The sequence below is a fragment of the Pezoporus wallicus genome, unplaced genomic scaffold, assembly GCF_028554395.1.
Source record: "Pezoporus wallicus isolate ANWC-B61680 ecotype Strahan unplaced genomic scaffold, APGP_CSIRO_Pwel_v1 scaffold_3294, whole genome shotgun sequence".
Classification (NCBI taxonomy): Eukaryota; Metazoa; Chordata; class Aves; order Psittaciformes; family Psittacidae; genus Pezoporus; species Pezoporus wallicus.
This window is the reverse complement of record NW_026635478.1, coordinates 5203113-5228016: the sequence shown is the minus strand read 5'-3', so window position 1 is coordinate 5228016 and position 24904 is coordinate 5203113. Positions and strand designations below refer to the sequence as shown.

The 24904-nt window shown below is 43.0% G+C and overlaps 1 protein-coding gene across 1 annotated transcript; it reads left to right on the top strand.

Moving 5' to 3' along the window:
- The first annotated feature begins 389 nt into the window (after positions 1 to 389).
- NOBOX (NOBOX oogenesis homeobox) lies at positions 390 to 13921 on the top strand. The gene is made up of 8 exons (XM_057431127.1): positions 390 to 981; positions 1393 to 1499; positions 2015 to 2103; positions 2463 to 2596; positions 9723 to 9993; positions 10528 to 10871; positions 12750 to 13088; positions 13770 to 13921. Exons 1-8 carry the CDS (start codon positions 390 to 392, stop codon positions 13805 to 13807), a joined length of 1914 nt encoding a protein of 637 aa, XP_057287110.1. The 3' UTR covers positions 13808 to 13921.
- The last annotated feature ends 10983 nt before the right edge of the window (positions 13922 to 24904 follow it).

The following is a 24904-nucleotide window of genomic DNA, read 5'->3' as shown; positions in this document are numbered from 1 at the left end:
CAAAATGAGGCTTTTCTTGTCCCAGATGTTTGAATAGCTCCATATTGACCGGATCCCATTCTTTGCTGTTGCTTTCCTAGCAGCACTTGTATGGTGACAGTCTTTATCCTGAACTCTAGTTCTTTTCACTGTTGGGTTTAATTGTGTAGTGTTTTCCTTCTCCTATAACTGGCACCTCCTAACCCAACACACTCTTTTTTTTCATGCCATCCAGGCACAGCACATCTGGCTTAGACAATATGCGTGGGGGGGGGTTGTGGGGTGTTGTTTTTAATTTTTCCCCTGTAGAGTGCAAGGACAAGAAGGAGGATGCATCATTGAACACTGAGCACTTTGTGGTACATGCTGATGCTGCTGGTGGGCATGGTACAGGGAGCAGTATGCTATCTATGTCCCAAAGCACAGCTATAAAGGAAGTTGAGGATAACTTGGGAACAGAAGATAGAATCAGCCTTATAAAGGAGGTGGAGAAAGATGGAAGATACTGCACCCTGCAGGCAACTGGGTCAGCTTCCCAAGACTCAGCAGCCTTTGATGGCCAGCTTGACCTTGCCTCTGTATGTGGGAGGTTGTCAAATTTCCTCAGTGACACAAAGGCTGTGCCTCCACTTTCTGTGGTTGAATCTGCACAGGAGCCCACATCACAGTCAGGGTCCCATGAGCAGTGTCAGAGCTATTGCTCTGATGGGATTGAAAAGGAGGCAAAGAAGAAGAAAAGTAAAAACAGAAGTGGGATGTACTCCAATAAAGTACCTGGTGGAATACCTGGAGACCTCTGCAGACAGGACGTGTGTGGCCCAGCTACTCACCGATCATCCAAATGTACTTCAGGCAGCGTTGCAGCTCAGCAATCCTACAACATGTCTTCAGTCCTGGAATGTGGAAGTAGCCATGATGGGACCAAGGGAAAGAAGAAATTATTTGAGAATCCAATAATTCTGCCACCAGTCAGGAAGAAGTTACGCACCTTCTATAACGCAGGTAGATACTGGGGAACCCACTGGCAGTGACACTTGTAGTGTCAATGGCACTGATGTTTCCTTCACCATACTTAAGGCACAGTATGGGGGTGCTGAACTGCTCTAAATGGCATTGCAATGCATTCTACATTTAGATGTGTGAAGGCTTCTTCAAATAAAGGTTTCTGAGTACCTGATGCTTGAAGCATCACTAGTAATGCTCTTTGTTTTAGTGTAGAAGATTTTTACTTTTGTGGTTTACTTGAAAAAAAAGCCCAAACCAAACAAACTAAAAAATCTCTTATGTTGTTGAAGTATTTTTAGGTATAGTAAAAAATGTTCTGTTTTGGCTTTTCCTGTCTTGTTTCTTTGTTTGTTTTCTTATCGCGTACTCCCGGTTTTTCTCTCTCTCTGAACAATGTACCATATCTAGAGCAGTTAGAAGAGTTGGAGAAGATGTTCCACGAAGACCACTACCCCGACAATGAGAAGAGGAAGGAGATTGCAGCTGTGGTTGGTGTAACGCCACAGCGTATCATGGTAACGCCTGCATGGGTAACAGTGCTGACAGTGTGTGCGTTCTGTGCAGAAAATTGATGGGAGAGGGACTGGGGTACAGAGGAAGAACTTGAATAGGAAGGAAAGAGGAGCTCATGAGTAGCAGGCTAGAGACTGCACTTGCCACTGGTGACGAGAGAAGGAAAAGACCTCACAAGGATGGACACTGCACAACCAACTGCCCCATTCAGAATGGCAGTGGAGCCTGCAGTTGTGTACTCCATCTCTTCCCATTTCCTAAGACTAGACACATGGTAGGTAAAAGAGGCTGGAGTTAATCTCTTACCTTGAAGATCATGAGCAACAAAGGAAACTGGTGTTCAGGAGGTATTGTTCTACTGTTCTTCTCTTTTATTTGCAATAAATCTTGCAGGTTCTTGCAGGAAGAAAGGTTTCTTATCTGGTTATGTGTGGAGGCAGTCATTGTTGCCTCCTTGCCTGTGTCCCCATGTGTAGATGGTTTCCTCTTTGAATGCATCCTTTCTTGCATTTATCAGGTCTGGTTTCAGAATCGCAGGGCAAAGTGGCGGAAATCAGAGAAGTTGAGTGTGAAAAGCGACAAAAAGCATCCAACATCCTCAGCACCGTAAGTCCCCCTTGGGTCAGATGGTTATGGGTGAGGGACTTAACTCTGTTTTCTCATTTCTCCACAACAGATACCTAATGAACTAAGTATTTTCCCTTGCCATTTCCCCTTCACTTTTAACCTATGGAGAACTGACCATTCAGTTAGACCTCCGTAGCATGTTGGATTTATGGGCAAGTCGTAGTGGACCCTCTTAAAAGCACTTTTGATTAACCTGGAGCACTGTTTTTGAATAAAACTGTTTAAATGGCTCTGGCTCTAGGATTTGCCCATCGTAGAACAGTTAGAAGAGATTACATTATTATAATGTCTTGTCTTGTCCTTTGGTCCATGCTCATACACTTTATGTATACCTCCAGGCCACCTCTTCTGCCCATGCCTCCATTGCCTGACATTGCTCATGACCAGTCTGCTGTGCTGGACGTTGACACTACAGGTGGGAACTACTCCAGCTTGCTCAGTGGATATCCTGCACCACTTGCCTCCTCCTCAGGTGAGACCCTGTATCATCACAGGTGTTTTGTGGAGCTGCAGCATTAGCTGGTGGTGCTGGTAGGTTCTCAAACACTTTAGGGACAGTCATCTGAGATCCCTATGTCGTCAGTCCAAAAAGTGACATCAGGTTTAACAGCTCTCTGCTAACTGAGTATCAGTTATGTACCAAGTTTGCAGTCTTGTTCATGTCCTAGCACAAGCCATTAAGGAATTCTGAATATGACTTCATAAGCATACATGGCTGGGGCGTTCTTCCATAAAAGTTGTTTGACACTAGTACTGCTTCTCTGAATTATGATGAAAGTATTATTCTGGTTATTATGTCCCTCATGGCAGATACACACATCCCATGTTCTGGTTTAGGCTATAACATCCTGCCTTGAATCTGTAGTCAAGTGAGCTGTTTGAGGAACATGCACTGTATAAAATCTTAACTGTTGGGGTTGTAGAGCCTCCCTCAGGTACTCCATACGTTTAAATCTCCAAAGGAAGTTCCTTGACTTCTCCAGCCAGTGCAGTTTTTGTGCAAGATCTTGAGGGAGTGAGACTAGTTGAGTGCTTAAGCATACAGCTTAATTGCTGGTGCAGTGTTGTTGAAAGTCAGTGGGGTGTGCTATTTGACCGTTTTTCTATGTAAGCTGTATTTAGACTTTAAAGATACATGGCATCCAAAGGGAGAGGATTAGTTCAATTGTGTATTCATGCATGAAGTACCAGACCATTCCCTAGAGTCAGGAATGTTCCCTAGAGCATTTCCTATATATGTTTATGTTTCCAAGTTGGCACAACTTGAAAATATTTCCAAAGTGATGAGGACTTCGCCACTTCCTTAGGGATGGATATCCCAAGCAGTAAATGAGCTGACATCTGGTACTGCTGTACATATTTTCCTGCTTCCCAGTGTAATTAATTCTTCTGAATTTTATGTCATCATTTCTGCCCGCTCATTATATTCTAAATATACAGTGTTATCAGTATTAAGGGCAATTCTATCCACGTCATTTTCTAATAATGACTCAAAGACTTCAATGTATTTTTAATAATGCTGATACCTTAAAAGTATTTCGGCACAGTAGAAATCAACTATAAGATTGTACCAATAAGCTTAGGATACCAATAAATAGATATGTATGCTAAAAGTACTTAACTGAGATATTACCTTGATACCATCATTTAGGACTTGTTTAAATTTGCCTGTCATAGTTGCAAGGCAAGGACTACTTCAGTCTATCTTATGAGCTGTTTAACCAATACGACTGTAATTCAGTTAGTTCCAGTTTCTCCATTTCTTTGTGTAGCAGAATAAATATGGGCAAAGTGTTTGAATAATTCACTGCTTTCCAGAATGATGAAGTGGTGCAGTCTGTTGAGTCCTGTATTTAATTAGACAAAGACAAAGATTTTGCAAAGTAATTAATTTAAAGGAAACAAACCAAACATCCTCATCTTTCTGCTCTTGTATTCAGAACTTTCCTGCTTCCTAAAGTACATCTGCAAACATGCTATTTAGTCAAGAGAGAATATGCTGAAGAGATTCAGGGATGTGATGTTGTCATCTGTCTGTATGGAGCAATTTCTTTCTGGGGAATCTGCACAGTGGGATGCAATTCTCTGTGTAGAAAACACCAACAATCTTTCTGATACAAAAGAAATGTCCTGTGAATTCTTTGTGCAATGTGTAAGGAAGAAAAAGGGCAAGTGAGCGTCTCTGAGAGTGGACTGGGTATGTGAGAAAATAAGCAACAAAGATAGCTGGGTTTTTTTACTCCTTCAGTCCTTTGAACTTCCAGCTGGCTGACATCTATTGCATTTGTGTATGCATCTAGCGTTTATGAAACACATGCTTCCTTTGCTCATCTGAAACCCCTATATCTTCAGTGTAATGGATCTGTGAAGATGAGAATGCACTTCATTCTGCTACATTTATAAGAGGGAACAAGCTTCCCCATGTTCTCTTTAAATCATGCTGGGCAAGGAGTAATGAAATCTATTTGTGCCATCTAAAGCTGGTAAATACTTTCCAGATACAGATGTGGGTGCAAAAAGAAGAGTACCTTTTCTAAATCACTCTTCAGAGAAGAGGCATGCTTTGCTGCATGGTGAGGTTTGGTGATTGGTTTTTAACCTCCTTCCTTGAGGGAAGGGAGGAATGTGGTGTGTGTATAAGACACCCACCCTGCCCTCCAAATGTGTACATAAAAGGTGGAAGTCTTAAAAATTACATTCTTACAAGTCATGGAAGAACTGGTGCCCAGGCAGTGTAGAGACCTAAGTTAGTGCTCCCTCTGAGGAAAAAGACTTAACTAGGTGTAGAGACTCCTCATGGAAGAGAAATCTGCATGGTAGAGTTGCTTGAAAAGCTTCAGATGCAATTTTGCCTTACTAGAAACATAATAACACAGCCATGGGGAGTGAAACTTGCTTTTTTTGTTATCTAGCATTGCACAGGCAGACTTTTCTCTTTAAGAATGAAAGCTGAAACTGAAATGGAAAGAAAGACGATCCGACTTCTTAATTCATTCAGCCTCCTTGTTCAAAAAAGGCTTGACAATAAATACAGCCATCTAGGGTCCACCTTCTTTCTGTATTAGAAGATCTCGGAAAAAGAAGGAAATAAAACTTGATAGGATAAAATCCAAAATAACAGAGGCAAAACAAAAGAGGGAACAAATGAATTAAGTCATCAACTTAGAAGGCAAAAACCAATTGCTTGGTAGAAGTGAACCTTGTGGAAACAGCTAATGGTGGGTTTCAGCAAAATAATTTGTGACCTGTGCATAATGGTGCAGTTATATCTGGAGACTGTGGCCTAATGGAATGGCTATTCAGGTGCTTTCCTTGGTAGCCATGTGTTTAACCACTTTCAGCAGGACAAGGAAATGACTTACATGCATGAGAACAGTATGATTTGTTACCTGACACTTTTGGAGAGTGTTCAGTCCTGCCTTTTCCATTGTTTTCCCTTGCTCTAGACAGTAATTCTGACTGTCTGATGTGGGGTCTCTTTTATGTCCCACTGTTTCGTACAGCTCTCCAAACAAGCTGATTAAAAATGTATTTGATATGTATTTTACCTTGCTGGCAGTTATGGCTTCTGGTTTTGGTATTAGACCCACTACTTGCCCTAACAGCCTTTTCTGCTTCAAAAATTCCATCTTGACCTTATTCTGATCTTTGGATTTTATTTTTTTTTTTTTTGCTGCTTTTGCTAGACAGATAGGTTGCTTTAAATTAATGTAGGGTTTTTGACATTGGCAGTTATTTGAAATTTTTCTTATTTTTCTGAGATTTCTTATGGATATATAAATGTGTGTGTGTGTGAGAGAGAGAGTCATTGACTTAAAACATTGGCTTATGTTTCTTTAGAGTTAACTTTAGAAATTAAAAATACTTTCTATGCCCATGGTCTGTGGGAGGAGACTTTTCTGCCCCGCAGATGCTTTTGTAGGAACTACTTTGTTTCATATGGCTATCTCAAGGGCCCAGGAATAATATCAGGAGCCCAGCCTGTGCTGGTAGCTCTGATGCAAATAGCAAGATGATTTTCAGTGGCAGAGATGGGATTGTAATCTACATCTTGGGAGCAGTTGGATAAAGTTGGATATCGTCTGTCAAAGAATGGTAAATAAATGACATGCTGTAATGGTTTCACTTAGAGGATTCTGGCTTTTGAACAAGTTACTTTAAAGCTGATGATGTGTAGCAGCCATGGCAAGAAAGAGTCATACCTTTCAAACAAGTGGTAGGTTCCAGAAGAGGATCAGAGTAACATGCTTCTCAAAGCAGTGCAGTTAGAGCCTGAAGCTGATTTACTAATCTTCAGTCCATTAAAATAAGAACACTCTTGCTTCTGTTTGATTAATATTTTGTTTACCTTCAAAATGTCATTTACAGAGAAATGTATTTTCTTGTGTTTTCAAGAAGAGGATGTATTGATGAAAAGCTTTGTGATGGCCCTTAATGTTCCTGTAAATGGTTTCACTAAAAGAAACTGGATTTGATTGTGTGTGATATAGAGACTCTTAGTAATAGAGCCTTTTGCTGTACTCTTGATTTGATGCTTGACAGAGCAGCCATAGCAAGTAGACTATCTGAGGTTAGTTAGGTTGTTCAGCCTTTAATCAATGTCAGCTGCATAGTGCCCAGTACTGGGCTTCTTAAACAGTTACAGTCATGGTCTCTGGCCTCTCAATTTGCATAGTTAACTGCCAGAATCATTGCAGGTTTCTCATGCCAAAGCCTTTTGGAGTCAGCATAAGTGCTTCACTAAGAAAGTCATGTATGGCTGATGTCAAGAGGAAGGCCTCAAGGGCAGGGAGGTGTCACTCAGGCAACAACTGTTGTGCACATAATCTGGTCTGTTAATAACAGTGAAAGGAGCCTTCTCACAGCTGAAACCATTCCCTGTTGGAAGTTCATGGGCACCTTTCTAGAATAGGCCTTAAGTCTCCTTCAAGACTGGTGAAAGACTTAAATCACATTCATCCTGACAGAAATATATACACATCCAGTTCTGTTAATTTAAGGCTCTGTCCAATTCATTAGAAGCTATGTGCATTTCTTTAATGGGTCTTCTAACTGCCAGGATATTGAGGAAGCAGCTATATAGGGGGAAGATATCTGTGTAGCCAAAGACTTCAAGTACCAATTCTTATGTTAAGACAAGTGTAGCACCAGGACTGGTTCAGAGATTTGAAGCTGCAAATTACTATGTTGCTCTCAGGAAATTCCCAAGGTTATCTTATGGGCTGAAAATCCAGAAATAATGGAAGAGATAAACAAAGATCCTACTGTTACATTCTCATGTTCACTGGAAAGCCTCTGTGGTTATTGTATCAATGTCAGGAAGAGTAACAGATTTGGGAAATGTAAGTATTATCTCAAGCCAGTGATCAGAATTCATCACTAAACAAGATCTGTAAATATAGTGTCAGATTTAGCAGGTATTACTTCTCTGGCAATTATTTATTCCTACTGCATTTGTGACTTTATTCAGAAGACTTTATTCAGACACAGAAATTCTGTGTCTGTCTTTGAAAGGGCAGAGAAGTAGGAGCAGCTTTAGAAAAGGCTGAACCAGCTCTTTGGAGGCCAAGTGTGCCATCTTCACCATCTTTTTGCCTGTGTCCTAGTGCCGTGATCCACAAAGATTATCTGTGTTGTTGAAAATGTTTCAAACCCAGAACTTAATTCTTACTAGGTGTGAAAGTGGGTTTAGAAGCAACTTCCTTATCTCTGGTGTTAATACTGCTTGTATTCATCCTGAGCAAGACCAAGGCCTTGTGCAGAATAGCTAATAACACTGTCATTATTGAAGTTTTGTCTGGATATAGTCTTTTTCTGGTAAGTTGTCCCTCACATGGCTTCTGTTTCATAATGTTTGTGTGAACTCCTACATTCTGTGACAAAATAGTTAGGAGAACCAATGCAAATGGAGGTTCAAAAAAAAAAAAAAAAATCAGAAGAGATCTTCAGCTTCATTTCTGGCTAAGCCATTTTGACTTCTGAGGAAATAAAATGTTGACAAGTGCTTTGTTTGTGTGGGGAGTAGATTTATGCTGTGTCAAAACCCAGGAATGTGACAGGTACATTGTAAATGCTGCCTGACATAAAGAAGTCATATGTTCAAATAAAAAAATGTAAACCATGTCTGGGCATGTGAATGCTTTAGGGATGCCACCCCAGATCGTGCTCTAGTTTTCTAAGTGAACCTATTCATGTTTTCATTGAAATGAAAACTCCCTCTCTCCACAGTTGCAGAGAGCTGAAAAAAAATTGATATGTGAAGGTGCAACAAGATAGGCACAGTTGCACAGCACACTGGCAAATCTCAGAACTGATGCTGTAAGATGTTAACGTGGCATCTCCTTGTCAGTTCTCTGGGCATGCATTCCAAAATTCTCTAAAAGTTGCTCTGCTTGCTGTGGCAGCTTTATGTTTAGGTTTTGTCTTTAGGCTTTATGTTTAAGGCCTTTGATTCACATCTGGTGGATTGTATTTGATGTTACTCTCTATGTTTGCAAGGGTGAAGTACAGCTGTAAGCCACCCATGCTACTAGCTTTCCCTGAATACTTTAGTGGGTGGGAGTAGACCAACTTTACCTGAACAGTCAGTGATACTTTCTCATACATACCTACCTCATCTTTGTGCTGGTTCAGCCTAGCTAGACTTCACAGAATCACAGAACGGTTTAGATTGAAGGGACCTTAAAGATCATCTAGTTCCAACACCCCTGCCACGGACTTAAAAATCATTTCAAGTTGTGTCATGCACACTTGATCATTAACACTTCTCAAGAAGGAAATCACTTGCCGTTTGGCACAATAAAACAGAATCTTGTTCACCATGTGCACGCTTCTTGAACTTCCGTGTATATATGTTACTCTGGATCACCAGTATACATGATTTTGACCTTTTCATTTCCTATATTGTCCTCTTTCCGCAGAGGCTGTTCTGTTCCTCCCTCCTTTTCCAGCAGTGACCGAGGAGACGGGTTACCAAACAACATTCTAGCAACCAAATGGTGTTGGTTTCCTTTTCCACCTCCCAGCTTCTTTTTCCCAAGGCCCTTCAGCTGATGTATCTGCTTTTTTATTTTTTTCCTAACTATTTTTTTTGGCATGACTCATCAGAGGCCAAACCAGGAATGAAAATTTGGTTAAAAGATGGCTCAGACAGTGGATCTCTACAGGCACATTTTTGTTTCTTTCAAACCACAGTTACATTTTTCAAAAGAGTAATCTGTGCAGCACACTCTTCCCAGAGGACAGCAGAGATGGAAGATGGCTGGGGGATTGTTCCTGGCTTTTTTCCAGGAAGTACTCTGCTTCATTTGGCTGCCTTGAGAGCAGAATAAATCTAGTATGGAGAGACTGAAATCATGAAGGTAATTTTATTTAACCAATAAACATCATCCTCTGTTCCAGAGAGCTTGCTACTACTCCCCCCTTTTGCTTCCCAGCAGCAATGCTGGTGCTTGTTTACTTTTATTCCCATCAGTCAACCTCCACTCTTTCACTGGCATCTTGTTTTTCTGTTCTGCCACTTTTGTCATTCCCTCTGCTTGCTCCTTTTAATTTTCAGAATGACAGCATAGCATGACAGTCCCTCTTTTTATTTACAGTATCATCAGTGGTAGGAATGGTGACATCCTGTGAAGCAGTTCAGACAAAGGCATTGCCACAGCTCAACTTCAGTTTCAGCAGAATGGAGTGCTTCCCTAGTCTTCCCAGCCCTCCACCCATCCGCAGGGCCAGCCTGCCCCTCAGTTTGGCTGTCAGCTTGCACAACCACGTTGTTCCTTTGATGCTGGACACTCCCAACAGTGAATGCTACTTTTCCTGTCAGCAAAATGGCTCGAGAGAGGCCTTCACGTACAGCATCCAGAATCAAGGGTAGGAACAAACGAGATTAAAAAAGTGAACCCTGGGAGAAACTTTGGGAGGGTGAAGGTGGGACTTGGGACAAGGAAATAGCGCAAGTTTAAAGTCAGACATGGGAATGAAAATGTCCTTTAAATGGAATATGAAAAATATGTATAACCTGTGTGGTAGGACAGGTCACCAGCTGTTGATAAAGTGATGCCTTTAGTAACAGTGTTTTCAGAACTGCATGCCTGTCAAGTGAAAGTATGGTTCAGAAGCACAGTGAAAAGGAATTCTTGAGTGCAGATGTTTTAAGCATTAGGGTGTGCTTTGGAAAGTGGGAAGAACTGCAGGAAAGGTAATCCCCACTAACACAACTGTTAAAGAATCTTGCTGTGAAAGCCCTGGCTCAAGTGGTTTCTGTTACCCTTCTCCCTCCTTGCATTTGAGAGGAAGGGCTGGAGTCATATCAGCTGTCAGGGGGAAGATGCAGTTGTTTACAGGTTGCTGTAGCTGTTGACCCTACTTGAATCTCTGAATTGCTTCTCTCCTTGCTCTTTGCAGTTTGAATTCACCAGTTCCCTTCAATTACCCTGAGGAGCTGGAGTCAGCAGGCAACCTAGAGGACACATACTGTTCGTACGGCAGCCAGGATGGAATTTACCAGCTGCCCCAATATCCCCAGCAGCACCAGCTCTCCCAGTTCCACCAACTGCCAGCTCACCTGACCAGCAATGTGCTCGCCAGTGTCCACCTCAGTCCTACACCCACTGAGTCCCATACAGCTTTCCTCCCCTTACCTGGTAACAGTGGAGTTGTAACCCATGGGGCACCGGGAACCACACAAGCATACATACAAAGCCACGTGGGGGAACAACTGTTGTTACAGCAGCCAAGTGAAAACTCAGGTAAATTCTGAAATCTTTTGGCATCCTGCTCCTCTGGAGTAACTAAACAGTGCACTGAAACATTCAGGATGACCAGAGGTTTTACTGATGACTGTGAGAGAAAGGAGGAATGTGCATATACATGCACAAATATATCTATATAGATATATATGCTGCCTTTTACGTATTTTCTACTATGTTATTTTTTAAAAGCGCTGAGTGACCCATTAATTTGATTCAAAAGTTACTACACAGGCTGCATGTCAGAGAGAGCATTACTATGTGAGTATCTCAGGTATTGCAATAGTTCTGTCTGTAATGGAAAGCTAACTTTTATTTTTCAGGAGTGTACTGTTGTGCAGACTGACATGCCTTCAGTGTATGTGGGTGGGGGTCAAGGGTGCAAAGTGAGAAAGGTGCCACAGCAAATGGAATAGGTGTAGGCAGAACAAAAAAAAAGCATGCTTCCAACTGCTGGGCTTCTGCAGACACCATTTTGAAAGAATGTTGTGTATGTAAAGGTAGTGCAAAAGGAGAGAGTTAGATGGGATAATAGTATAGATAGAGCTTCTTTCTTTTTCTTCTTCTGATATGAATTTGCAGTACCACTTAGATGAAAGCATTTCAGGAAATTTAGTAGAAAAGCAACTAGGTAAAAATGGCATTGTCAGTCTCCTTGTTTTATGTCAGGGATTTGTATTTTTGAAGTTGTTCAAGTCGAGATACAACCAAAAGGTGAACTATTGCAGTTTATTGTCTGGACTGTCAGGTTTGTTAAATTAAGCTTACGGTCCAAAAAAATATCTCTCTTATCTTATAAAAGAGCAAGGAGTTTTCAGACCACAGAGCTGCTCCTGTTTTTCCACTGTTTTGTGGACCTTGTTGGGGAGAGAAGTCTGACGCACAGGCTGGTGGTACAAGCTGGCTCATGTTCACACTGTTCATGTCTACCACTCTGCAGAACAGGTTGGCAGCACGCATGCTATCTAGCACAGAAAGGATTCTCCTTTCTGCTTGTAAGGGATAATTATTATTTTCTGTGGTGTTTCAGTTTGAAGTGCCAGAAGTAATGGGGTGGGCTGTGTTCCATTGCATGGTGTTATGTTTGTATAGAGTGATGCCAGAAGTGGCTTGCATGCCTTAAGGCATGTCTTGTGAGCATAAAGGGATATGTAAAGGTGCAAACCTTGTTAGGACTGGTAAAGTTGGGGGATTGTTGAACAGAGGCAGAGATGATGTTCCCTTATGCTATACTTAGGTCCAGAGCACAATTAGCAGTGCCCGGCTCTTCTGTTCAAGGAAGGGATCCTCTGATTGTTATGCAGTGTTGACAACCAGGGCCTGGGGTTCCAGAAGTTAAATGGGGAGGGAACCAATCTGTAAATATAGGCACACTCCTAATTTTTCCTCAGCATGTAAGCAAGTGAGCAGTTCAGATGGATTATACATATTCATTAAAAAACATTCCTGCTTCCTGGATGGCAGCTTTTATATATGAAAGTGAAGATTAAGCATCCAGCTTATGCTTTGCAGAGCTTACTTGGAAGATAGGAGTGGAGGAAAGACAGTTGGGGTGTGTGTCTCTAATATTATTACATGCACTCAGGATATATGCTGAAGTGACATGGTTGTGGGTTTTTTTTGCCTTTTTTTTTTTTTTTTAGATTATAACAACAGTATGAACTTCCAAAGTTTTTCCTTCTAATAACCATGTTTTGGATAAATACACTGCAATGTATACAACAAAGTTTACCTTCATGTGTGTGATGTCTGCAAAACCGTATTTGCATTGAATGTGCTCTCTTAAGCCCAACATACATATATATTTTTATATACGTGATTTTAGTCCTCCTTTCCTTATTTTCATTACTCTGTCCTTTGTTGCTTTTTCCTCAGCAGGCATTCCTGCCTATCCAGCTGTCCCCTGGAATGATTTCTACATGCAGGGAGCTCCCTTCTCAAATCAGCTGTGCTCACGAGTGCCATTTTCTAGCACAGTAGGAGGAAAGTACTTCACTGAGCAGACTTCCTATGCTCAGGCACCTTGCCTACCCTCCTCCCCCCGTTTTCAAGTGCCCAATGGAACAACACTGGGATCCATGCCACATGCTGAAAAACAAAAGGGAGGGACACCACCAGACCAGAGTTCCTATCAGAATCACCAAGAGCCAGAGATGACATCTCTTCCTGAAAGAGAGGAAGTAGAGAGTAGCAGCAAGAAAGAAGAGGCTATTGTTGGTAATTAAAAGGCCAGCTGATTTTTTTTTGAGAAGGAGGGGATAAAGAAAGAGTTCTAAGACAGCAGTAGCTCCTCTGAATATAGGATTGAAACTATGGCATGAATGAGAATGGTACTTTTTCTTGGGTTGCTGTCCAAGACAGATCCTATTATCCTATACCTAGTTCTTAGATTTATCTGCTTTTAGAATCGGACTTATAGGTCAGTAATATAGACTGATAGACTCACAGAATGGTTTGGGTTGGAAAAGACCTTAAGATCATCTACTTCCAACCCCCCTGCCATGGGCAGGGATGTTTCACACTAGACCATGTCACCCAAGGCTCTGTCCAACCTATACAGATAGCAAAGTTTTGTCCTCTGTCAGATATTATCTGTTGTGAGCTGAACAATTATACAGGACCAGTTATTTCTAAGATTTCCATAGGCATAGACAAGGTAGAACTTCTAAGTAAGAAGAGGAAAGGGAAAGGAAAATGAAAACTTTGTGTTTGGATTGCCATTTGCAGACTTTTATTTTGGAAACAGAATTACCTTACTCTGGACTAATTGAAAGGTGTCATATGCCTTAAATAGTCTTTGTTTGTCTAACTTTGAAATATAAAAATTTGTTCAAATTTAAGATATTCTGTGTCATGTGAAATCACATTTTCTTATGCATCTGCCTCTTTTTTCTTCAGAAATTAAGAAGAAACTAATGACTGATGCTGCACTCTGAGGGGGGGGAAAAAGTAAAGGAAGAGGAAACGTTGCCATTTTTTAAACTCTGCAAAATAAGAGCCCGAAAACAAGAGACAAGGATAATATTTGCAACAGAAACAATATTTTGTTCCTTTTTGGGGGTGTTTTTTTTTTTTTTTTTCTTGTTGTCATGATTATTTTCTTGCTGAGGAAAGAAGCAGGGAAATTTCAGCCAATAAAGGCTTCTGGCCTGTGTTTTTTTTTGCAAACCTCCTGACTTTATTCTTAATGAATGAATTCTAATCTTGAGGAGCACGCAGACAAGAAAAAAAGCTGATACAGGCACCACAGCCCCATGAGTAGGTGGAAATTCCAGATCATGCAAGAGTCAGAAGGTATGACTGGTATCCTGGAATACGTGGGAAGACAGCCCCAGAAGAATAACTCATTTGCAAAACAGGGAGAGGAGCTCCAGCAACTACACCTAATCTTAGGGACTCCAAACAGTGAAAGAAGTATCATTGGAAGTCCAGCACTGGTTTGGTGTTTACTAGCCTTGAACTACTTTTCTTTAAAAATATTTAATATAAAACTATAACAATAAATGGCAGCAAAACTGGGATTATAAATGCTGACAGTGTAACTGGATCCCTCTCAGTTATGAATTGGTTTAGCATCCCATTTGAATTGTACATGGATTTGAATGTCTGAGGATTGTGTTAAATTTTTGTTATGAATTAGTTGATAGCTGAAGTATTTGGTGGGTACCGCTTTCTTAAGTTACTTGGTCATCATCTGTGGAACTAACCCAACTGGTATTGCTGAGATGGCTTAGTTATCTCAAAAGTGATTAAGCTCTCTACTGTCTTTGAGTTAAGTGGGTATGCCTTGCATTTATGTCTGCATCCTGTTGGATGTTTTACAGTTTAATCTGATGGGATATTTTATAACTGTGGCTTTTTTTCATGCATTCCTCAAATCTTACTGTGGGAATATCACACTGCAGTGTCAGCAGGAGTAGGGCAGTAGAGCAAGTAATCTTGGCTTGATAGTCTCAGCTTTTGCTTTACCTGGGGCTGTCATCCTGGGAAACGGATACAACATGTCTCTGAAATCAGTCATCATCAGCAGTAGCCAAGGACTCAAGTGAAGAGATTGTTTACTCTGGTACATAAACATATGGCTGCAGTCTGCAGGAACTGTGATTTCCAAATGAACTTTAACCACCCAAATGCATGGGATATATGAGTACCTAAAACAGTATGTCAGGCTCTCACTGTGTCCTTGTGAGGAAAGACCATTGTGTTGAGGAAGCTGGGGGTGCATTTCCTTTGATAATTTGTGCTTAACCCAGCGTCTTTCTGCTGTCTTTTGGAGGCAGGCAAGGCCTGAATAGTTTTCCTGCACTGAGCTTCCCTTCCTCCTGCACTGAGCTTCACTACCTTCTGCACCTTCCAGCAGGGCTGAGAAGGCCAGGTGCTGGGGGATGGCCCCAAGTACTCAGCACCACCAGTGCCCTACACTGCTGCTTAGCTTTGGGGCTCTCTCCTTATATTTGAGAGACCAGAGGTTAAGATATAGTAATTTACAGTGATTTAATTACCAAATAATAAGTGGGATAATTTGGGAGTGTGAAGTTTTCCAAGCTCTTACATAAAGAAAGAAAAATGTTTTGTTTTCCTCATACTATGTGCTGAAGAAAATTTTCATAATTTGAAGTGAATTTTATACAGTCCTTTCTTTACTGAAATGAATAACATTTGATTGGTGACTTCTCAACACCTTGCTTGGACTGAAAAGACAGTCCTTGTTTATTGTCAATAAAAAATAGTGATCTTTTGCCATAGAAGCTTTGTTTCCATAAGTGATAATTTTAAGAAAGCAAGCACCATCTTCTCTACTACCATAAATTAGAATCAGACTTACACAATTTCTTAAATAAAGTAGTATATAAAAAAAGTTTATGGTCATTTGCTAGTGGCAGCATTAGGAAACTGGCAGACATTTGCATCTTCAGCTGTGTGCTGTGAGGTGTGGACAGAGCTGGGTCCTGCCATCATTGCAGCCGTGGCAGAGTAACACTGAAGGGACTAGAAGAGGTTGGGATGCCTTCGTGGCTCTTCTTTTTCCCAGTGTAATGCCTTAAACCACCCGGTATGCCGCCATGGCTTTCTAATACCTTTCCACATAAACAGTTGTGTGAGTCACCATAATGACTAGGTTAGGTGGTCTATAAGGCTAGATCACCTAGATGGTTAGATGGTCTTGTTTTGTGTTTGGCTTGGGAGTTGTGACCCACACTGTGAAGATGTTTAAGGCTTCCCAAACCCTATGGACTGCAACTGGCAGGCTTTGTCAGCAAGAGTAGCTCCATGTGGAGCATGCTTCTGCTGGCTCCTTTTTGGGAGCAGTTCCCACTGAGGGCTTTTGGGCTGTTGTTAATTAAGTGAAAACTGTATGGCAGGGGGGTAGAAATGGATGATATTTGAGGTCCCTTCCAACCCAGACCATTCTGTGATTCTATGATTTTTATATCTACAGTGATCTGGGTGCTCCTTTTGTACCTTGTGAAATTAAGCTTTACCAGGTCTTTCAGTTTCTCCATAGTGTATTCATAGTGTCTGGCAGGAGCTGAATTCTGCTGCTCCTCTCCTTTTTCTTTCTCCCATGTCTTGTAAAACCCTGTTTGAGAGTGGCTGAAGACTAAGCAACATACTGAGGGACAGATTTATTTCATGAATATACAGATTTGTGTAGAGATTCTGGAATTTCCATTTCCTAGAGCAGAAGTTTATTCTTGTCTGTAACAAGCTGAGGATCAGTGGGGAATGTGCGTTAATTCATACTTGTTTCACTCACCCACAGCTGAACAGCCTAAACCAATATTTCCAAAGGTGTGAATAGGAGTTTTCATTGCAATTACAAGTGCACTCTGAAAACTGTTAGTGGTGCTGACGGCAGAATTCCTCATAGCTCAGGCCGGCTATGAATCTTGCCTGGATCCAAACCCAATCCTTCCAAGAGATGAAGAGGGCAAAACGAATAACAGAATGCCAGCTTGTCCACCCCTTCCTGACCCTCCTCTTAAAGAAAAAAAAACAATTTAGGGTGTTTTTTGAGAAACTTTAAGAAATACGCCTTTTCGCTGTAGTCTGGTGGCAGAGCCATGCAGCCAGCTTGCTTATTCTGCCCATGACATTGCCATGTCATTTGGACATTCAGGATCACTAAGGGCTATGTGATACAATCTTAGGAAGTTTGGAGATTGAGCACAGACAGATTTTTGAAATGGAAAATCTTTCGTGTTCAAGCTTTTGGATAAAATGTAGGCTTCTCTGGGAACAGTTTGAGTGGAACAGTCTGATTGGTTTCCACGCTTCTACCTTAAACTTGCCAAGTTCAGTCAGGCTTGAAGTTTTGAACTGAGTTTTTTTTCCTACCACTGTTAACAGCTGAAGGGTGGGTACCTGAGAGTACACAGAGGGCTGGATTAATCCTTTCCGTGGGTCCGCTGAGTTTGATGGAGCTAAAGCAAGGTTAATCTACTCCAAAGGTATGCAGATTGCTTTTTTTCCCCTGGTGCTGATACTGGCAGAAGCAATGACAGCCCTTGACATGTGCCAGGTCTCCCACCAAGGTGAAGAGGCTTGCAGTTGTGTGAGCCTTTCTATTACACCTGCAATACAGAGTACACTAGTACTTTGGAATTGCATCACTCCTTAGTCTCCTTGTGCAACTTAATTTTAGTGGAATTATGTACATGTTGCACAGACACCTTGGGTTGAGGCCCCTGTGCACTCCTATTAGCTATTTCCTTTGCAGCTGAAGTCTCAAGAAGGCTCACTTCCTTAGGGTGGCAGGATCAAAATTCAAAATGCCATGGCTTTCTGACTGTGGCATCTCCTCTTTCAAAGTGAAGAACTGTTTTGCCTCTCTATTGTAATTTTAATTGGAAATACCAAGCCAAGGAGTCAGAATTTTGAAGGGAGTCAGACTTGGTGCAAATGGATATGGCTGTGTGTGTGTTATTGAGTACTGCTGTGGCTTTTCCTAATTAACAAAGAGGTTTACGAGGTGGAAAGACAAATCATGGATGTGTGTATTTGTGTCAGATTAACTCAGTACCATTGTTGTAAGACTGGAAACAAGAGTGAGGATATTGTTGCAAGCACGACTCCACGGAAGAAAAGCCACTGTAAGGTTTTGTCCTGTTACCAAAGCACAGATGTTCAGCTGAGCAGTACACACACATACATACTCATATGCATATCTGTACTCTGTATGGTACATTTTAACATAATTAAAATTGTTATTTTAAAAAAGTAATTTAAATTGTTATTAACATTTTAACATAATAATTAATTTGTTAACCTTCATAGAATCATATACTGGTTTGGGTTGGAAAGGACCTTAAGACCATCTAGTTCCAACCCCCCTGCCATGGGCAGGGATGCCTCACCCTAGAGCATGTTGCTCAAAGCTCTGTACAACCAGGCCTTGAACGCTGCCAGGGATGGAGCATTCACCACTTCCATCAGCAACCCATTCCAGTGCCTCACCACCTTCACAGGTAAGAACTTCTTCCTTATACCTAACCTGAACTTCCCCTGTTTAAGTTTAAACCCATTACCTATTGTCCTACCACTGCAGTCCCTGACGAAGAGTCCCTCTCTGGCATTGTTCAGATATTGGAAGGCTGCTCTGAGGTCTCCATGCAGCTTCTCTTCTCCAGGCTGAACAGTCACAACTTCCTTAGCCTGTCTTCTTATCTACTGCTACTTCTAAATACCTGATGTATAAATGGGTAAATTTGGTATATTAACCTTCTCCTGTATGCCTTAGCCAGCAAGGAGACATTATTTTCTACAAACAAGTCCTGTTTTATGTCGTGAAAAAATATAAAATCTCATGAACAAACTCTTTGGTTTTAGTCAAAAAGAGAAATATTTTCTTACAGGCTTTTCAGTTTCTGTAAAGCTACCAACATTTAGAAAGTATCAACATTTATTCAGTATAGCAGTTGAAATTCCCAAGATATTTTTTGCATTGCATATTATAAATATTGCTACAAATAGCATGAGAAAATAATCTATTGCTGAATGGTAAATGAGGATTTTTTTTTTTCTTCAGTAGCTAAGCACAAGAACAATAATTTAAAAACCCCAAAAGCACAAACCAAATCTATTATCTGACTGACAGTGCCATCCATCTTCATAGCTAAATGCTGATGGGCATGGAAACACCTGTGAAACCTCATCTGGTGTAATGATAATCATACCTTCAGAGCCAATAAATAAAGCTACCCGATGAGTCTGCACAGCGTAAGTCATTGATTCCAACACTGGGGGAATCCAGGACACATCGCTCAGTCTTCTTGTATGTCTCATGTGCCCACATTGGAGTGGTCCTATCAGACAAGGGCTGGTAAATCTTAAACCTTAAGCCAACAGCTTCACAGAGACCAGGGTTCTGACAGCAGCCTTCTAAAGAAATGAACTGTGGAAAAATGCTTGATTTTATGGCAAGGCAGCTGTAAATAGCCAGGAGCTTAAAGGCTCCAGTTATACAGGCATATAAGCCATCCTCCTGGGATACTTCCTGTGCCCTTGTGCTCACTATATATTTTTACAGCACCTAGAACAAGGGGGTGAAATTCCGCCCTTGGTTTCTTTCCAGGAATTAGGAACAAAGTGTGAAAACAGAGAAAGAGCTGCAGCCTGTTTTACCTGCAAAGTACATCTGAAGCCCACCTCTCCCTCTGGTCCTGGGGAAGAGAGGAAGCCCAGCTTTTCCAGTGCTCCTTGCTCCAACAGATGGGCTAAGGAACAAGCTCCCACATAGTTTGTGGGAAGGTAATTCCATCCTTGTCTTTCTCCCTTACTTTTAACAGGGAGATCACACAGCTGCTTCCCCTCAGCCCAGTTGCCTGGGGAAGTTGGGTGGAGGCTTTTTGTATGAAGTCCCACCTGCCTGCCTGGAGGTTCAGGCAAAGGCTGGGCACCTTCCATTTGTGCCCAGGCTCTTCCTTGTGCCACATGCAGCTCCAGGTGGTGTAAATCAAAACATTGTGATCAGTGATGACTGGCCAGAGCCTCTTGTTTTGAACTCCTGTAAGCATTGAGGAGTGCAGAAACTGTGCTGGGAGATGGTCTGAGAAAAAAAGAGCATCAAGGGGAGACAATAATAAGAAAGAGGGGGAGAAACAGATGTGCGAAGGCATGATATGACTGTGTTCAGGCAATGGTGGGAATGCTGAGGCCACAAACAGCTTTGGCTCATTACAGATGTGTTTGTGTCCATGCAATCTCGCTAGTGCTGCTGCCTGGCATCTCCTCTAGCCATGCCCCTGCAGTTTTCATTCCATGAGTGACCTGGGGGCTTCAGGCTACCCGGTGGTCCTGCAGCAGTCTGTGCTGGCAGAAAGGTGAGTTGAGCCTGGGAGGCTGCCAGCCATCTTTTTTAATCTCTCCTTTGTATTTTCATGCCGGGATCAGCATGCTGTGATATCACACCCCCACCCTCTGAGCTCATTTTTGCATCTCACTGAGGAGCACTTCAGTCTGACTGAGACCATGTTGATGCCACAGGAGCCCTTCTGGTAAGCCAACAGCCTCTGGGCACCTACTTAATTTGAGCCTTTTTAGGGAAGAATGAGCCAAAATAAAGGTCACTTGGAGACTGCTATTGAGAGGAGGATGCCCACAGCATCCAGGCTCTGTGCTCCAGTGTCGTGGTGGTGGTCTGGCTGGAGCTCATCCTTGGGGAGCTGGTGAGGCTGCCACAAGGAACTGCATCCCAGCACCCACAGCTCCACCTGCCAGGGCTGTTGTCCTCTCATCACACCCCTCCAATACTCAATGAGAGCTGAGGACGTGCACAGCCAGTGCCGCAGCTTCAGGGCTGCATGGCTGTGTGCAGGGAGGCAGCCCGCTGCTGCTCCCCATCCCACACACACTGGCAGCTGGTTCCTGCGGCTGGGTTGTTTACACTCGCACTGCTCGCAGCAACAAAGGCTGAAGATACTTCCCATAATTTTCTGTTTGCTGTTCCCTGCAGAAGAGTCACAGTTTATTTTTACAGCATTTGGAAAATCACCTTCCTGTTTGTGCCATGCTCCTGCAGTGGCAGAGGAATACATGCCCTCCCAGCCTGCAGAGTACAGCTAAGATGTGATTCCAGAAACACTGAAGAACAGCGCATCTGGAGGCATGCTCTCTGCTGATTCATTTAGTTAATGGCTCAGGAAGAAAAGCCCTTTGTGTATTCATGACTGAATAGCAGCCAGTGTATCATAAGCAAAAGTCATTGCCCTTTTCTTCTTTTCCAAACTAGGCTCCCCACCCTGCCAGATCTCTTTTACCGAGTCATTCCACTGATTTAAAACAATGGTTTAAACTTCGTCTACAAAGGGAGGAAATGGGAAGGGAATCCCCATCTCCCTGCCTCTCTATAGGGGAAGCTTACTCGGCCATGCCAGACTGCTCTCAGTGAGAGCGTCTGCCTGGGGGAAAGAGTGAGTAATACTTTACAGGAATATGTGTCTCTCTTGAATGCAGCTACAAAGCAGCAGAGCAAAGGTGGAAAAGAGAGGGTGAAATTGGAAGAGGCACAGAGGCATGGGTGGGCAGCAGGAGGGGAGCCAGCACTGCCTAATCCAAGCAGTTGCAGAATGCTGTGGGCAGGGAGGGGGAAAGGCTGGTGGGACCCCCAAGTTGTGTTAGGACTGTCAGTGCCCAGCTGCATACCATCACAGCACTTGGCCAGTCAAAGTGGCTACAGATGAGGAGTGAGGTGGGAAACAGGATTAATTCCTGTTTGATTTAATTCCTTGTGAAATGAAACAGCTTCTGCCTCTAGCCAGAGGCAGCCTGACTGGGTGGGTGGGGCTCGCAGCCTGGAGGTGCGGGTGCAGACTCTGCAGGACATGATGCAGCAGAACTGTTCCTCTGCTAGAGGATGCTTGGCTATTTTAAAGCGCAGGGTACCCTGCAGTATCTCCGGCATCTTGAGAGGAGGATGGCGCCATCTGCGATAACCAAGGGGGGGAGAGGTGCTTCCCTCCAGCCTGGAGGAAGGTCGCCAAATCCTGCAGGGATTTAAAGCGCCCTTTTGCTGATGTTGGCAATGATTGCACAGGCTTGGCTGTAGTGAAAGCCAGTTTAAGGAGCATTTGCTCTGGAGTCTGAACGGGTTCCAGTCTGGTGGGCAGGACTCCTCCCACAAGGCAAGGCTCTTGGTAAGTAAGTGTGCTGCTGGACAGGCTCTAGACCAACACCCTCCCTTTGTCCTACTCCACTGAGGGGCTGGAAGCCCAGAGAAATCAAAAGGTGGAGGAGGAGAGGGAACTCCCTGTTCTGCTCTGAAAAGTGACTGTATAAATGTGATGCTGCTGAATAAAACACTAAACCGAGAATAGTTTCTGTGTAACTTACTGGATCTGCAAACCCCAACCTAGCCAGGGGGAAAAGAGCAAGGCATGCTGAGCCAACACACTACCCAAATTAGGTTCCTGGTTCAGCAGCACCTTTTGCCCTCAAAGGTATTTGCACAAAATAAGCCCCAAAACCACTAATGTAAAAAGGAGCGGCTATCTGGAGAGAGTGCAGAGGCACGCATGGAATTCTCTAGGACTTTCTTACTGGCAACTGCATACAAAATGGAAAATACCCTGCTTGAAACAGAGCTGGTAGGCAGAAAACAAACCCCAGCGTTACATGGAGCATAGCTGATGTGCAGCCAGAGACAGGCAGCAGGAACAGAGCCTTGTATAGTCACTATTTAGAGGGTAGAATAGCATATTATTGAGAAAAAATGTAGAAAAATACTTCAGTTACTAGAGCTGAGAATTCATTAGCAAATGCTGCTATGAAGGTGCAACTTACATTCAGTCTCTTTTGTGCCTATGCATACATGATCTTGTAATTAAGGCCTATTTTTAGCTCAGAACCTCTGTCTCAACCAGTGAGTAGGTAGGTAGTAATTTGGATTTTTTTTAGTCTATTCAGCCAGTGTGTGACTGGGACAATATTTACTTCATGTACTCCTAATTCCACACAGAGTAGTTAATAATTTCCATGTGGCATTTTGATGATGCTCATCAGTATTGTTTGTCACTGTCCCACAAACATGAAAGTACTCACATAACACCCCGCAGGAATAGGAGGCATTATTACAGTTCCCTTCTACACCCTCGCTTTACAGCTTGGGAGCTCAGGCACAGAAATTTTTAAGTTCAGAACTAGGTACCAGCAACTGATTGAGACAATAGAGGTATAATTGTTCAGGAGGAGCAATGTTTTGTAACCCATGGGTCTTACACACTTCAACTGTTGCCATATGGCCTCAGGATCCCAGCAAAGCTAAAAGCATTCTACCAAGTGAACTCAGAAAATAGTACAGAAAGAGCCCAACAGTGTGCCTTACCTCACATCACTTTGGGTCCGAATCAAGGTTATCTTCATCACAAGAATATTCTTTCTCTCCCTTGAGCTCTTTGATTTGTTCATTGGAGCCTCCAAACTGCCACCAAAAGGGAAGCGCAAATCTTGCAAGAACTGTAGTGCACTTATGCTGGTTTTGGCTGGAATAGAGTTAATTTTCTTTGTTATAGCTTGTGTGGGGCTGTGTTTTGTTTTGTGCTGGAAACAGTGTTGATAACACAGGGATGTTCTAGTCATCGCTGAGCAGTGCTTGCACAGAGCCCCACCAGTGGGTGTCTGGGGGCGCACAAGAAGTTGGGAGGGGACACAGCCTGGACAATTGACCCCAACTGACCAAAGGGATATCCCACACTGTAACACGTCTTGCTCAGCACATAAAGCATGGGTAGATTTAAGGACTGGCACAAAGGAAGAGGTCACCAGCTGCTCTGGGACTTTTCATTTAACTGTTGGAACAAAACAAGGAAAACCAGAAAGGTCCCAAAGGGAGGATCAAACCCCTGATGTACCATCCTGGAGATGCAGAGGCCCGGCTGTGCTGTTTCCTTATAAAAGAGGTCACTGTAAAACGTGTAGTTGCTTTTGGAACTGCTCCGTCTCTTCTCCCAGCTCCAGGAAGTGCCACAATCACCGAGCTGTGAATTCACATGTCTTACTGAGCACCAAACTGTCCCGCACACTTCAACACCACAACAGTGGAGGTGTGGGCATGAGAAAACCTGCTCTCGTAGCTGCAGCACAACAAGATGTTTCTGCATCACCTGGCATGTTTCGCTGTTGTGTCATGTGCAGTTTTTACAGGAGCTTGGCCACACACCCAAGACAGCAAGTTTTACAGCGTGGGCCTGTGAAGCCTGCCATGGAGTGTTTAGCATCAAGCTGAGAGAATTAACATGAACCAGTTAACCAGGAGGGCCAACTAGAGATAAATCTTCAAGGCTGCCTGCCAGGGCATCCAGAACTAGATCAGTAGGTTTTACACAGCAGATACCTCCCGAGATGAAGAGCTGGGCACCTGGGATGCCAGCAAGATCGAAAAAAGCCTCTCTCTTTTGATGGGACTATCTCCAAACCACCACGGAGTAAGGCACTCTGGGTTAGAGCAGTGCCTGGGCACCAGGCTGGGAGCACTGGGGGAGGATAAGGCAGGTTAACCACTGACCATGATTGCCTTTTATGTCTCCTTTACTGGAACCCTTTTACTCCCCCGCTCCCCCTAAGGGCATGCCTTGCTAGATACATTCTGTTTGCCTTTCACTGTGAAGCCTGAGGGTGCCAGGGGAAAAGATGAGGTGAACCTGAATGAAACAAGCAGATTTGCAGGGTGTTGTCCAACTAGAGGCAGCAGACTGCAGCACGGGGGTATTTGCGGGTGTGCCTGAAAGACTGGTACCTCAGGACATGTTTCAGTAGCCCGGGTGCCTTGTGGCAGCCTACAGCTGGGTTGAGCCAGGTCTGATGCTTTCAGGTTTCAGTATGTGTTCCTCCTGCGCAAAGCTGATGGCAGAGGTGTGCTGTGGGCTCAAGAAGCCTGAGAAAGCACTCTCCTCCTCCACCCAGCATGCAACATGGAGAGGTAATTTGGGCCCTCACCTACACTTGGGTGTGAAGGATGGCGGGTTGCATGCCTAAGGCTGAGAAGGGGCTCCTGGGGAGTCTGTTGTATAAAAGAGCTCTTTCTCCTGCTGTGCCCC

Bases quoted from the DNA above. Each gene is read 5' to 3' on its own strand.
- NOBOX (XM_057431127.1), top strand. From the start codon at position 390: ATGTCCCAAAGCACAGCTATAAAGGAAGTTGAGGATAACTTGGGAACA. The intron at 2,104-2,462 runs GTAAGTCCCCCT...GTATACCTCCAG, and splicing joins CATCCAACATCCTCAGCACC to GCCACCTCTTCTGCCCATGC. The intron at 2,597-9,722 runs GTGAGACCCTGT...TTTTATTTACAG, and splicing joins ACCACTTGCCTCCTCCTCAG to TATCATCAGTGGTAGGAATG.